Genomic DNA, 14823 nt, shown 5'->3' on the forward strand with positions numbered 1-14823 from the left:
ACCACAACAACCCTTCTAGATCTGTGGCACCGATTGCTTTCCTTTCAACCCTCCCCAAACTTAGTCCAACTTGCTTACAGGCGCCCCATCCAGGAAATTGACGATCCTACTGGAAACCACGGGATACTCTAAGAGCATGGCACCTAAGGAGAGGCCTCTAGCCTCGAGGGCTAGAGGACCAGACTCTTCTCCGCATCGTTGTGAGGCATTCTCATCCACAATTTTAGGTTCGATTACCGGATTACTGATGATTGCAAGCAGCGGCACGCAATGACGCCCCTCGTTTGACTCACCATCAGCCGTTGGACGATCAGCACGAGGGTCAGAGACGACCTGTCGGAGCACCTCCCCGAAGACGCATCAGATCCAGTCGCGCTTCTGGCCGTTTCAAGGGACTTTCGCAGTCCGAATCGACTTACTCTGATGTTTACTCGGCCTCGCAACGCTGCCAATCTGTCTGCTTTGATTTGTCGGAAGCCGCAACTGCCACACCCCAAATGTATGCGTGCTCTTCGGCAGCCTTCACCCAGAGCCGCTTCAAGCTCACTCCCGAATCGCTTTCGGGTTGCCATGCGGAAGAGGCCTTTCTTACGGAGCCTTCAGAGCTTCAGAAAGATGTCGAGACGGAGGCCTCGGATAGAAACATTACTGCAGCCACTTATCAAGAGTCACGACGTGGGAAGCATGCGTCGCATCATCATCGCCAGGATATCAGACGGGACACTAAGCGCGGCAGAAACGAGACATCTTGCGACTAGGCGTCCGAGATCGCAGTTCATATCGACGAAAACAACGATGGATTCTATTGCTTGGGCTGTGGCATTCGCCGATCTGACGAGCAACATAAGATTCGCAAGTTTCGAGCTGGAGACCCGGCTTGGCGCAACTTTTGCAAGCCATGCCACCAGAAGCACTTAACCAGCAGCGATGGCAAGACGGTGAAGGCATATGGTAACTTTTGCTTCGGCTGTGGGTTTGCCCGCTCGTCTCACTTCAACAGGGAGAATCCTATCAAGCCCAGCAAAAAGCCGACCAAGAACTTTTGTGCTCATTGCATGAAACGTCTTTCCAAGAGAGCAGTCATTCCGACAGAGACCTTGCTCGGTAGCGTGAGCATTACCATTACTACACCCAACAGCTCTAGACACTAACGATGTCTAGTCTTCCGATGAGAGTGACACAGAATCGGATTTGCACGAGTTTGACGCAGATCAACATGGTGAACAGAACCCAGATCATGCCAGTCGTCTTCGCACCGCGCCCCAGCAAAAGAAGGCAGAGCCGAAGAGACATACCACATACTGTTTTGTTGAGTGCAACGAATCTGGAAACGAGTCGGATGAGCTTTCTCCATCAGAGTCTGTTCAAAAGCGACTGAGAAAGCGCCGTTCTGCTCGAGCAAGCGATGCGGTGCCTCTGGGAGAGGTTCAGCCCAAGTCTCAGTGCTCTACGGCCCGTCATAATGATGATCTTGCGAACGTCGTCGCGGCGAGCACTGGCCATAAAGCTCCTTCGGTTGAGGACGTACCTGATACTGAAACGAATTCACGACCCGAAGACGACACGCCTGCCGACTCTTGCAGCTCGCCGGCCTCAAACCGTTCCAACTCTCTCAAGGCCGCGCCTGCTACACCAGTTCAAACGATATCACATACTATAGCCAGCGAAGATTCTCTTAATACCGGCCCGCTCCTGGACTCGGGAACCGGTTCCCCTTCCAAGCGAGCAAGATTCAGCGAGCGTGTCGAGGTCCGCACATCTCCGACTTTCTGGCAGCGAGAGCATCCCGAGGGTGATAACCCATATGCGCAGTTCCAATACGAGCAATACAATGATGATCTCCGTGATGGAAAGAAGGCTGTTCCCCTCAAAGATCCACTGAGAGACCCTGATGGCAGGACTGCAGGAAGGCTCTATGTGCCCTTGTGCAGCATCGACGACCATAGCTTCAACTCTTGGAGCAACGAGGGTGCGGCAGGATGGGACGACTTTGCTGCAAGATTCACATCCAACTCAACCAAGGTCTCTGGAAACAACCCGCTTCATTCCAGCACTTTGTATACCTCCGGAGGAAACCTGCCGCGGGACTGTTCCACCAGCGATGGTGATCAACATCGCCTCACCGGAGATCGATCGAATCCAAACAATCGACACAAGCAGCCGCAAAGCTCCGGCGATTTCTGCTACGGCCAAGGCAAAGAGAATCAGCCATGCCCGCCTAGTCCTATCGCGCCAGCTGGCTGGGGTTCGCTGCACGATTTCTTTGATGACAACCACAATTTCGAGAACCATCACGCCTCGGACTGGTCATCCCGCCGCGATGCTCGTCGCACTGAGCGAAACCATGGCCCATGTGCTAATCAAAACGGTTCCTTCCGCAATACGCAAGATTCATATCCAAGTTGGGATCACCAGGCAGACGGTGCACATAATCATTTCGATTCCTTCAGCGGCCATCCTGACGACTACGATTCTTTCGGAAGATTCGGCTTCAATTCATCATATGATTCAAATGATCATGGGCGATATTCTGGAGAGGATGGCTTTCATCACGGCAACTACGGTTCTGCTTCCGCTCATCAGCAATACCACCGGGGCTACCAATCAACTCCACCGAAGAAGAAGCAACATGGCTTTGATTTTGGTGCTTCTGACACCCAAGAGAACCTTCACACTCGCTCCTCCTACAACTTCTCTGGTCATACGACTAACCAAGACACGACGACCAGGAACGGTGCTTCGTGTGGTACCGAAATCCCGTTCGAGTCATCAACCGCGAACAACGACGCCCTTCAAGAGCCCAAGCTTCCTCCTATCGGCATTGTCATGGAGATTCCGGATGACATGTCCGACAGTGATGTCCACACCCTTCTCATCCCTGGCTGCGACGACTATGTTCCCATGGCGTACTGAGCCCGGATTGGCTGGCAGCTATCTGTCGCCCATAGCAGCTTTACAACTTTATTTTACTGATTCTTTCATCATGTCTGAACTTCAACGATCGAGGATCGTTTGCGAGCTTGTCACCAGCAAAAAAAGCTACAGACGGCATCGTGACTATGCGACGATGGACCGATATTGTCGACCTAACATTCTGCCTGCAAACGGATTTGCAGAATCTTGCTATGGAATACTCCAACTTTTGTTTCGCTTGTCCTTTTTACGTATTTTTCTCCCGCTGGCCACTTCCCCTTACGCCATTGCCCCTTTTCGACAAACACCGTTAATTTCATACCCCTCTTGTTGCTCTCATTTCTTTTCCCCGTACACCTTTTCGGTACGCTTCGCCACAAGGCGATTTGCTACGAGGCATGAGAGGAGATGCTTTTGACCATACATCGTCAGTAAGCAATACTACATCGCCATTCAACGAGATCTCTTTCCGATACAATCGGACGCAATCCAGTCGTTTTACCATAGCCGAAACCCCACAGACGCAGCTTGCAGAGGTTTGGTTTGGGAATACTGTTAATTGGAGAAGCATCGATTCCACCTGGATGATGGTTTCTGCCTTGTGCCTGCGACTTTGGGCAACGCTTTCGTTGAGTTTGGGATTCAGTATTCATTTGGACCATGGCCCTGACTCACTCTGGATGATTGAGAGTTTTATCAAGTCGTCGTGCAGGAGTGGTTGACCCTGTCTACTCCGGGAGGAAAGAAAATCAAAGACGACTACGAAAGTGTTCACTTGTACTTAGTTAGTAACACAACCAGGAATGCGACGAATATTTCATAGACGAATCGCTTTAGTGTTGCAACACTCCGAAGTGATGATATGGGTGTTGATGTCGAGGGTTATTCGTCCCTCAGGCGAGCCAAAGAGCCTCCCCGAGGAGCGAAAAGGGCCAGAGCTGCAGAGACTAGCACCGGGATCTATCGATGTGACAATATCAAGTTTGGGCCATCGTTACCCTAAAGCAACGGATTCTATTCTCCGATGGGGCGCCTCCACCTCAAGACATCAAGATGAAAAGGCAGTCTGCGATGAGAACCTCTCCTCTCTTTCGCCTCTCTGTCTCTTGCCTCCCGAGCCCCGACAATGCATATCGACAAGTCCCCTATAAGAACATTTGTGGGAACGATTGAAACCATCAACGCCAAAGACAGGTCTAGCAAGCTCACAAAGGTTCAAATGACCCAATTGAATTATTCAAACGAAATAGTATGAAACAAGAAATGACGATACACAAATGGATATATATTGCCGAGCGTAAAAACAAAAAGGTATTAATGACAGTAGACTTTTGACACACACATATCTCTCTACGGCTTCCTCCGCGGTCCGGCTTGCTCAATGGCCGCGTCCAACGCAATCTCCTCCTCTTCTAGCCTCCGGATCTCGTCCTCCGTCATGCCGTCCTCAATCAGATGCGATACGTTGGAATTGACGTTCGGCGTTGACGAGCGCGGACCGCCGGCGCCGCTGCGGGTCATGTCCTCGACTGACCGCGAGGCGGTGGACATGTTTTCCTCTCGGTATGGTGCAAAAGGAGGCTGGTGGTGATCCGTGGCACTGACGGCTGAGGCAGGTGCTGCTGCTGCGGTGGTGGTCTCAAAAGCGTCGTTAGGATCGTCTTGTTGCAGTTCCCGAGAGAGGTGGTGCTGTTCCTGAGGTTGCGACTGCTGCTGGTGAAGCTGGTGCTGGGAGTGCTGGTGCTGCCCATCGTCCGTGTACGGGGAGTGCGGCGATTCGGTCACCCTGGCGTGGGTCTCCTTGTCGGCGAGGTACTCGTGGGGGTTGTGGCTGGGGCCGTATGCGCCGTCCGAGACGTGGTCAGCGCGGCGACGACGGCGGCGGAGGCAGAACCATATTAGGAACGCGATGAGGGCGAGGCCGAGAACACTCCCGATGACGATGCCGGCGATGGCACCAGGCGCGAGACCTCCGTTGCCGCCGCCACCACCATTACTACTGCCGCTGCCGCTGCTGGAACCGCCGCCGATGGTTGATTGTGATGCATCAGGATTGAGAGAGGCCGTGGAGGAGGCTGCTGCTTGAGTAGTGGTTGTTGGTAGCGGTGATGTTGAGTCACTTTCGTCTTCACTGCCGACTCTCTCTACTTCACTGGCACCGCGTTTATCCGCAAGTTTTCCGACTGCCTGGTCATACTCCACAGACGGATAGGTTCCAGTGAAGACGGCAAAAGCCCCGCTGGTCGTCGTGCCTGATTTGGTTTCTGATGTCCACTGAAGCTCAATATACATAGTGGAACCTGAGTAGGTTGCCATCTTCTTGGCCTCTATCGGCAAGACAAGAGTCTCGTTGCCGAGGATCACTGTTGTTCGATGTCAGCAGCTGAAATTGAGCAAGACTGACGCGAGCGATCTTGGAAGATATCCACGAATCTGGGCACGGAGGCAACTCACTTGCATATGTTTCTTGACGTTTTACAGCGGGAGCTGTCGGCGGTGCGAAACCTGCCGAGCTCCTCCCAGAAACCGCTCCAGGGTTCTCCTGACTTGGAAACGCTTCCATAATGAGTGACTCTGTTTCTTCATTCGATTTTGCCAACCAAGAGGCCTTGCTGAGCTTGACTCCGCTGGCCAGCTTCCACCCAATAGTTTGGAATGTGCGGTCCACCGTGATGACGTACGATGTTGAGTCGTGTGAACTGAAGGTAGTGGTGTTGAATGTGATTTTCTTCCCCTCCTGGTCCGTGGTTGACCTTGTCGGATCTCCCAAATTGGATGTGAAGTCAATACCACTGGAAGCTTCGCCCTCGAAGGCGACGTTGCCATTCTCGCCGCCGCTGTTGATGACAATGCGCGCCTTTTCGGATGTGTCATCGCGACTTAGCTGAACAGGCGCTGGATATGACATGTTGTGATGTCTGTCGTTCTTCCCAGCAGTCTACTTGTATGCTATGTGTGTAGCGTTCGCCTCGATGATTGCGCCACTCGAGTCTGTTGGCGTCGGCTATGTTTGATAGGATCGTATCTCCGGCTTTAGTCGTGCTCGTTTCTCTATGCTGAATCGACCAAAATGTCCAAAATCTTTCCCAGACTGTGATTCCCTTGATATTCTTCTCGTCGAGGGAAATATCCAGTCACCTTACAAAAAGTGTAAATGAGATGAAGTGAAGCAAGAAGTGAAGACAATGCGGGAAACGAAGTAAGCAGAAATGGAGAAAGTGAGTGGCCAGGCTGAGAGAGAGAGGCGGGAAGGTCAGAGAGAAGAAAGCCACCGAGGCGTGTAAGACGGAGAAGAAATGAGACAAGTCGGTAGGACAGAGACACAGACAGATGCAATACCAACCTAGCAACCTTGGGGCTGACAAGGATCAACGAGACGGGCACCTTTTTTCGTTGGTCAGGTCCCGGTCGGTTTGCTGCTGCTGACCGGGGGGAGAAGGAAGAAGGAGAAGGGGCTCGGGCTCTTGCGCGCGCGCTTTCGTTACTGAGAGCAAAGGTCTATTGTCAGGGTTCGCGAGCTTTCTTTCGCTTCTTCGCTTCCTTCGCCTTTTGCAGTCTGTTAGTCGTCTCCCGATGCAAGTGCAGGTGCAGGGATTCGAGGGGATGGATCTGCGCTACGCCAACTACAACAAGCCACGCCGCCAAGGCAGCGCCGCCCAAAGAAATGAGGGAGGAATGGATCCGCGGGTGGTCGAAGGTCAGATTGACAATATGAATACCGTTCGCCGCCGCCTGTCCGTTCTTGATGGTTGATGTGCTTGCTATGGCTGGATATTTAGAGTGAGGCGCTGTACATTCCCTCGCGAGGCACCTTTGTTGGTGGTTGAGGCTGAGGTTGGAGTGCTTGGTATCAGCTAGACTGTCTACATGGTGTACCTTAGGTAAGTAGTAGGAAAGACGAAGACGGTCATGAGGTGCAAAGGGTCCTTTCCTCGTCTCCCAACTTCGGTACGGAGTACATCTTGACAATATCTTGCAAGGAAACGACTGATGCGTGCGTGCCTACCAACCGGGTGGGTCTGTCCAACAGGCAGCTCGACGCAGGGTTGGGAATGCCAAAGAACCCCCCAAACGTCTCCTTCATCTCTCACCTCTCTTCTCTCCCTTTGGATGATCAGTCTACACTATCCTTCTCGATTGAGAACCCCACCCACGATTCCAGGATCGGCACACTGGATTGGTCAGATGTTACACTGCAGCAGCAACAAGTGCTGAGTGCAATCACCAGTATGCTCCGCCACCAACCTGTCTCGATGGTGACGCCATCCCCAGAACACAAGACGGAGAGGGGCAGCACAGACTGCTTCTGGACACTATACTCAGTCGAACGATCCCCTCTCAACGAAAGCCAACATGGCCATTGACATCTCCAAGATTTAAGGTGTTCAGTGCAAGAGGAGAGAACGGGAGACGAAAAGACACAGAGAATGGCAGAGAGAGGTCGTGCGTGGTAAGGCTGGAGAAAAGCGGGCCACGCTTCCAACGCTAAACCCTGGGGGGAGCCACAGCCCCAGCCCCACCGGTCAGCAAATACTTGGTCTATAGGGGTAAGTTTAATCCCCTAGCTCGGTACCGATCTACAGATAAGGGTCAACGTACTAGTTAGATCGTTAGCGCTAAATAGCTAATATAATTAATAATTATTAAATCTTAATTAATTTCTATAGCTAAATTAGTATTTAATATATATTTTATTAATATTAATTATTACTTAGTAACGCGCGGGTATTATATTTAATAATAAGTATAAGAAGTCTTTTAGAAGGGTATCCTAAGCCTCTTTAACTTATTATTATAATACGTTATATAAAGAGTTTTTTTATATATTTATAAACTCTTATATATAATCTTTTATTTAATTTTAATATATTTTAATAGGGTTAAGGTTAGGTAAGAAAAGTAGTTAGAATATTAAATAAACGCTACGGTTATTAAGTTCTTATTAAGTTAACTTTGCGTTATATATTAGGGCGCCGTTTTATATTAGAATAAGGTTATTATTATATATTTATTAATAAAAGTAAATCTAACTATTAATAATTAGTATAATATATTTTTAATAAGTATTAGTACGTATATTACCCTAATCCTTTTCTTAGAAAATACTTAGTCCTTTTTAATCTTTAGAAAAATATCCTTAGAATATCTAACCCTATTTATATTAATACTTTTTAATAATATACGTTAAGTCCTATTCTTTATTATAATAGTAAGTAATATAAAACTTATAATAATAACTACTTATAACCTATATCTCGTCTATTTATAAGACCTTTTACTAGTTTTTAATAGTTTAGTAGAAGTACTCTTAAGCTTAAGTAAAATATTTAATTTAATTAGTTTTAAATATAGGGGGCTTATAATAAGTAATATAATAATAAAACTTAAGCCGATATAGGGCTATTCGTATTATATAAGTACTAAATTAAAAAAAAAAGAGTATAGTTAAAAATAATAAAAAAGAGGCTTAATAGCTATTTTTAAAAAAAATAACGTACTTAATAAGGGCCTCTTTTTATTATAAAGTTATAACCCGTAAGTAGCTAGAACGTAGCGTAATTATTATTAACGAGGCTTTTATAGCTATACGGACTTAGTTTTTTATAAATTTAGTTAATTTAACTATTTAAGCTTATATAAATTTCGTATCGGTATATAATATATAAATCCGCTAGTAATCGGCCTTAATAAAGTACTTCGTTATATTACTTATTAGCCGTATTATATTTATAATAATTTATTAAAAGTAAAATAAGTAAGTAAGTAAGTAGTATATAGGAGGAAGAATTCGTAATTAGTAAAAAAGTTAGGCTAGGCTAATTAGTAGGCCTGTGCTGAAATGGTGGCTTCTGATTAGTCGAATTGCCCATGGAAGGCAGGCACGGGCCATCCCCACCGGTACCTGACAAGGGGGTTAAACTTTGGCCTGATACCGTAGTAAGCACCATCCAATGGAACGCGGCGCAGGCAGCACACCAGGGACCTGAAGTGATGCTATTAATTGAAACAAAAAGAAGAGGCGCCGCCGCCGCCCCCCTGCAGACATGCACACCAACGTCTCTCTAAGGAGTACTTCCATGGAAGCAGCCCAAGTTCCAACCAACCTGCCAACCCAAAGACGGACAAGACAGACGACGACCCTTACCGTTTGATGGAAACCCGCCAACGGTCTAGCGCTACCGCACGCTGAGCTGCTAGTGTCGCTGCGGCTGATGTGAGCTTTGCCCAACCCGCCTTAGGCCTTGGACGCTCACCGGGGCGATGCCCACCTCGGCAGTCGACACCAAATCCTTCTCCCGCTGCCGTCGCCGACGATATGCAGTCTCTCAATACTACCTCTGCTCCATGCCGTGGTCAGGCTCTCATCACTCTCAGACCGGCGGGTGGTGACATGGGCCTACGTATGCCGTGGACCATGTCATTAAAACAAAGTAAGCTTCCTCTTCAAGCTTTCCCGCTGCTGTCTATACTCTAACGGTCTGACCTCGTTCCCTCGCACGGTTACTCGATGTCAAGCCCCGACCGAGGCTTACTTCAGATGCTGCTCGGTGGATAAGAGCCATCCCATTCCAAACCGAAGAATGTCACCCGGTTTCCAAAACACGCTTCGTCTGTACCGAAAGCTCGTGAAAAGCACTCTAAGATGAATAGACAACACACTTCTCTTCTCCATGCCATCCCATGTTCCCAAAAGTCCAATTCCCCTCCCCCACCCGCTACGTCGCATTGTCCACACCCTCTTCTCTGCTGCCTGCCGATCCTACCACACCAACCCGGGCTCTGCGGCCTGCCTAACAAATCCCTGTCCCGAAGCTCCCACAGCTCCACCCAATGCGCTCGACGCCAACAGCGGCGCATGTAAGCCAACATCCAACAACGACGAAACATGCCACACGCACACAAGATCCCAACTTCCAACGGGCGCGTCGCGAGAAGAAAATGATGTCCCACTTTCCGAGCGAGCGACTCGCCTGGTCAAGGCCTTTATGCACATTGTTGGCTTCGTCGGCGCATGTTTGCTATTACGGGCCCTTTGTAATGGGGACAAGTCCGGGCGCGTGCAAGACGATGCGCTCATTACGACGAACACATTAATTGAGAATGGCATGTGCGGAATGGCATAGCAGTTGCTCAGTGACCTAACCAACTCTGTTACTTCTTGTCCCTATTGCTACCCCTATCCGTCACTCTGGCGCCCGTTTTCCCCTGTCGCATGCGAGCACCTGCCAACAGACCCCCAATGTGATACATATCTATAGATAGATTGCCAAAAAGAAGCCATTCATAGTGACCGGACCAACAGGCGCAACAAAGGAACCCAGTTTGTAATTTTCACAGGACTTACACGCCCGGCCATATTCCCATATCCGGGGACGGAAGTCCGGAAGAAGTTTCCACGATTCTCACCTTGCCTCAGCTCACAACTTACGCACAAACTTCAGAGCTTCCCCGTTTCCTGACATCAACCACGTCGTCAATTACCTTGATCCACAAAAAAGTACTTCTCGAAAGTTCAAAAGACGTTAAAAGTTTGTACACTTTCATCTCTTTCTTTGTATTACTTTGCAACCGTCCTCGCAGACAGTATAAAATAAAATTATATACTCGAACGGGTCTATGATGGCTTTGTAGTTAGTTAGTTATAAAGAACCATTTCCCCAAAACGCTACCCAAGAGAGAACCACAACAAGCATCCTTCACCTCTCCCTCTCCCTTCCTCCCCGAGATCATACAACAAACATCGTGATTGACTGTCCTTTGTAAACATTGTAAACACGCCTTTGTTAGGGTCGGGAACCAGGGCTACACCAGCAAACATCTTGCTCAAGCAACAAGACAGAGCAAAGTACTGCAGCACCATCGTACGGAGACAAAGTCCCGATTTCGCTTCCAAACAAGATTGAACTCATACGCCACCAAAAGCCATGCCCCATGCTTGCTTGCTCTCCCCATACCGGGGACCGGGACCATTTTATGCAAAAGTCATCTGGATCTCCTTCTCTTTACCAAAATCATCATCGTCATCAACGTCCGCCCAGGGGTTCGACGCCCCCATATTAGGCACCGTCTGCGCCGACTTCATCTCCGGCCGCGACGGCGGAGGAGCGGGATCGTCCTTGGGCGGCGGCCGCGGCGCCGGCGGCGGATCGTGAAAGGAAGTGTCAAACGTCATCTCCACCTCCTCCTCGAGCGGAGACGGCGCCGCGTGGTACGGCGATACGGCCCTCTGCTGCGACAGCGTGGGCGAGAACGTCTGGCTGCCCTGGAACGTCGGCGTCCTCTCGGGCGTGTACGAGTAGGAGCCCGTCGTCTCGTACGAGGCTCGACCCGGTACCGCGTACGCGCTCTTAGTCTCGCGCAGGCTGTCTCGTGGGTTGAGCGATCCGTTCGACGAACTGAGATCGAGTCTCATGGGCGGGAGCGTGGACTTGAGCTCCTTTACTTGGAACTCTGCGGGCTCCTCCTCTTGCGTCGTGGCAGTCTTTTCCTTTGCGACTTCGGCTCGGATGGCCTCGACGTCAAACAGCACACCGTGGTTGTTACCCTCCTTGTCTTCTGTCCTCGGGTTCGGTTTGTTTCCGTCCTTTGCCGAGTCTTCGTAAATCTCCCACTTCTCCTTGTCCGCCTTCTTCCCCCGTCCGAAGATGGAAAAGCGGCTCTTCTTCTTCTGCCCCTCCCTCTCAAGCTCCTTGCGAGCCTCCTCGATCTCGTTGATGAGCTCTCGCTGACGCTCCTGATGATTATCGGGGTCGGCATCTTCGATTTCGGTGAATTCGTCACTCTCCACGAGCCAGCCGCACTCTCGGAGGAGACGCGGCATAGCCTTACGGTACTCCATGTGACCTTTGACAAACTCTGTGACGTCAAAGTTTTCAATCCACGGCAGGTCCTCAATGGGAGCCAGTCCAGCCACCTTGCGAGGGCCACCGCCAGTCAAACGGAAAAGGTAGGCGAGGATCCAGTCGTTGCTGCTGTACCCATTGACAAACCTTCCTGGAACAACAGTGCGGGCTCGGAGGTATTCGTCCTTCTTGATGATGAGGGGAGAACCGAACAAGTAGACGTTCTGAACCAGGCCGTAGGCCCCCTTTCTCGCCAGCTCCAAGAGGCAGGAGAAAATCACTCGCGAACCGAGTGAATATCCGACAAGTGTGACTGGGCGTGTTCCCAAATTTCTGTCAATCAAAGAGTCCGCCAAAATGAGACCTGCAGACCAGGCTCTGTCTTGTGATACACTCCAAGGGTTATCAATCAGGTATGCCAACTTTGTCAAGACAACGGGTAATGACAGGGCAGCCATCAAACTGGTCAAGATTGTACTTGCAAGAACTTGTTGCAGACCTTGTGTCAGAGCCTAGGAAAGGTTAGTGGGAACTGAGAAAAAAAAAGTGATTGAAAGGGGCAGCAACAAACCTCCGTAGCGAGAATGTTGATCGTGTCACCCATACTCCGCAACATTTCGGGCTCCCAGTAGACAGAGTACAAATCGCCCATAATGGGGTCCACGGTGCTGAATGGCAAACGGACGTCATCCACCTTGCCCGTCATCCATCCGGCTACTGTGACGACGAGATGCACCCTCTTGTTGTTGTGCAGCGGCCGATACTCGAATGTCTTGACGGCTCCCGTCCTCCTGTTTGCCGCTCGGCCACCGATAACGCTACCGGATGCCGCGGCACTGGATGTGATGATGGCAGCTCCGCCGACTCCTCCGAGGAATGTAGATGTACCCGTCACTCCAATGGTGGTGAAGCCAGCAGCCAAGCCGGCGCCAATGACGGGAGCGAGAAGGCCAGCCGAGAGGCCAATGACTAGACCACCACCCACGGTAGCCAACCCCATCATCATGTAGCGCTTCTTGAGAGCTTGTTTCCTCCGATGCTCCATATGCTCGTCCTCGTTCCAGTTTTCTTGCTCTGCGGCCTGTTGCATCTCCAACGCGTCCGTCACCTTCTTTTCAAACTTTCTGACATCCAACCAGTCGATTTGAAGACTCTTGCCAACCCGCTCTAAAAGAATTCTTGATCTGCAATCATACACCGAATCGGCAATCAAAAGAAGAAATAGGTCGCACAGCACCGTCCAACGCAGGTCAATGTCGATTTTGTCCGAGGTAACCATCTGGGCTGGGGTCTTCACAGGAGGTAGCTCCTCTCCTTCGTGCGCCTCGTACGGCGGTGGCGCTTCGGCCGCTTTCTCGGTCTGCGAGAGCGCGGGTGAAGGGGGGCCCATACTCCTCGGCGAGGTAACGGAAAGCGAGCTACGGGATTCCCTTGGCGATGTGACGGAGAGAGAGCTGCGCGACTCGTTTTCGTCCTCGGCCATGGGGTTCTTGACACGGGCGTTGGCCATCAAAATCGGAGTCAAGTCCGACGGCACCACGCCGTGGTCGCTGAGTTGTTCAACCATGATCTGCTCGGCGGAGCTGATGTCCATGTGTGTATAGAGACGGATCATCATCTTCTGACCCCACATCTTGGTCGCTTCGGCCGACATTGTGACATCCTTCTTTGCGCTCCTCGTGTGCTCGACGCTCTCGGCTTCCTTGACCATGTTATGAACCTCCAGTCTCGTCAGTCCCACGTAGGCGATTCTCTGCCCTTCCGTCAGCAGGTCCTTGGTTGCCTGCATCTGAGAGACAGCATCGCGGGCCTCGCTGTCGTCTTCGCCGATACTCGTGCCATTCACTTCCTTGAAGAGGTATTGGGTATTGTCGTCCATGCTGGTAGCTGATTCGGCATCGTCGTCCATAATTACTCGGGTATATCCCTTTCCAGCACCGCCAAGTCCGCCGTAGCCGTAAGTCTCGTCAACTTCGTCGGCCTTGAACTCCTTTGCGACAAGTCTATTGTCCTCGTCATAAATATCGTACGGGGCGAATGCGGGCATCGTTTGCCAGTCGCCATCATCGTTGTTATCGTCCTCCTTCTTGTCTGACGTCAGTTGCTGATGGGAGAATTCGGAGACGCCGACATTGCTGGTATTGCTCTGGTCTCTCTTGTGCTGCGTTTTAGGAGAAGGAGGCTCTGCCACCTTGGGCTCGGGCTCGTCTGCCTTGTCGACGAGCTTTGCAGGTGATCCTGGTTGCTGCGGCTCGAGATTGCTAGGCTTAGTCTCTGGTGCCGTCTTTTCCGACTCCTTTGATTCGACCCGGTCGGTTGCACCTTTTGTTGTGACACCCTCCTCCTTGCTCTCGCTCTTGGTTGTTGCTGAAGCTTCTGTTGTTGATGGCTTCTCGGTACTGCTCTTAGCAGCGACCACCTCTTTGGCTTCGACTTTGGCCTCTCCCTCGACTTCCTTGTTTGCTGGAACTTCCTGGCCTTTGACCTTTTCTCCATCCGTTTTGATTGTCACATTCTTGTCCTTGGCCTCGTCTTTGTCTAAACTTGAAGTTACAGGGGTAGATGGTGTATTCGAGGTCGCTCCGGAGGCAACGGCCGTGGCCGGCTGCTCGGATTGAGCGTCTTTGAACTCGTCATCGTCGCTTTCCGACTTGCCGTCTTTGCCGTTGACTTCCTTCCTCGCTAAAGCAGCCGTCTCATTGCTTGCGTCTGTTGCATGCTGCCCATCGTGGACCGGCTTCGGTTGGGACTCGTTCGGCTCGGATTGATCGTCGGTCGTCTGATCGGTCTCCTGAGGCGGCGGTGACACGTATCGTCTGATGGGTAGGCCGAAATCGTCCACCTCAGGCATGTCGCTCGTCATGGCCGCAGCGGGAGTCTGCTTTTGCGTAGATGCAGGTGCAGTTGCAGTCGCAGTTGTGGTTGCATCTGATGCACGAGTGCCATTCGGTAGCTGGTCAGCTGCCTCCGTATCGGCAGCGGGAGCGGCGGCGGCGGTGGCTGTCGTCGAGGAGGGGTTGTTGGTGTTGGTGTTGGTGGTGGCAGACTCGTCTGAGCCCGCCATGTT

The 14823-nt window shown here is 50.9% G+C and overlaps 3 protein-coding genes across 3 annotated transcripts; 1 reads left to right on the forward strand and 2 right to left on the reverse strand.

The window, feature by feature from the left end:
• Positions 1-497: 497 nt before the first annotated feature.
• On the forward strand, positions 498-2913 carry CTAM01_07779 (uncharacterized protein; the record flags this gene model as incomplete). The annotated part of the gene is made up of 3 exons (XM_060523800.1): positions 498-675; positions 775-1109; positions 1162-2913. 3 exons carry the CDS (start codon positions 498-500, stop codon positions 2911-2913), a joined length of 2265 nt encoding a protein of 754 aa, XP_060381547.1.
• A 1350-nt stretch (positions 2914-4263) lies between these two features.
• On the reverse strand, positions 4264-5821 carry CTAM01_07780 (uncharacterized protein; the record flags this gene model as incomplete). Its single annotated transcript, XM_060523801.1, has 2 exons — positions 4264-5276; positions 5368-5821. 2 exons carry the CDS (start codon positions 5819-5821, stop codon positions 4264-4266), a joined length of 1467 nt encoding a protein of 488 aa, XP_060381548.1.
• Positions 5822-10885: 5064 nt separating this feature from the next.
• Positions 10886-14820, reverse strand: CTAM01_07781 (uncharacterized protein; the record flags this gene model as incomplete). The annotated part of the gene is made up of 2 exons (XM_060523802.1): positions 10886-12268; positions 12328-14820. The coding sequence occupies 2 exons, from the start codon at positions 14818-14820 to the stop codon at positions 10886-10888; spliced, it is 3876 nt and encodes a 1291-aa protein (XP_060381549.1).
• Between the last annotated feature and the right edge of the window lie 3 nt (positions 14821-14823).

Source organism: Colletotrichum tamarilloi, assembly GCF_030869305.1.
Source record: "Colletotrichum tamarilloi strain Tom-12 chromosome Unknown Scaffold_25.1, whole genome shotgun sequence".
NCBI lineage: Eukaryota > Fungi > Ascomycota > Sordariomycetes > Glomerellales > Glomerellaceae > Colletotrichum > Colletotrichum tamarilloi.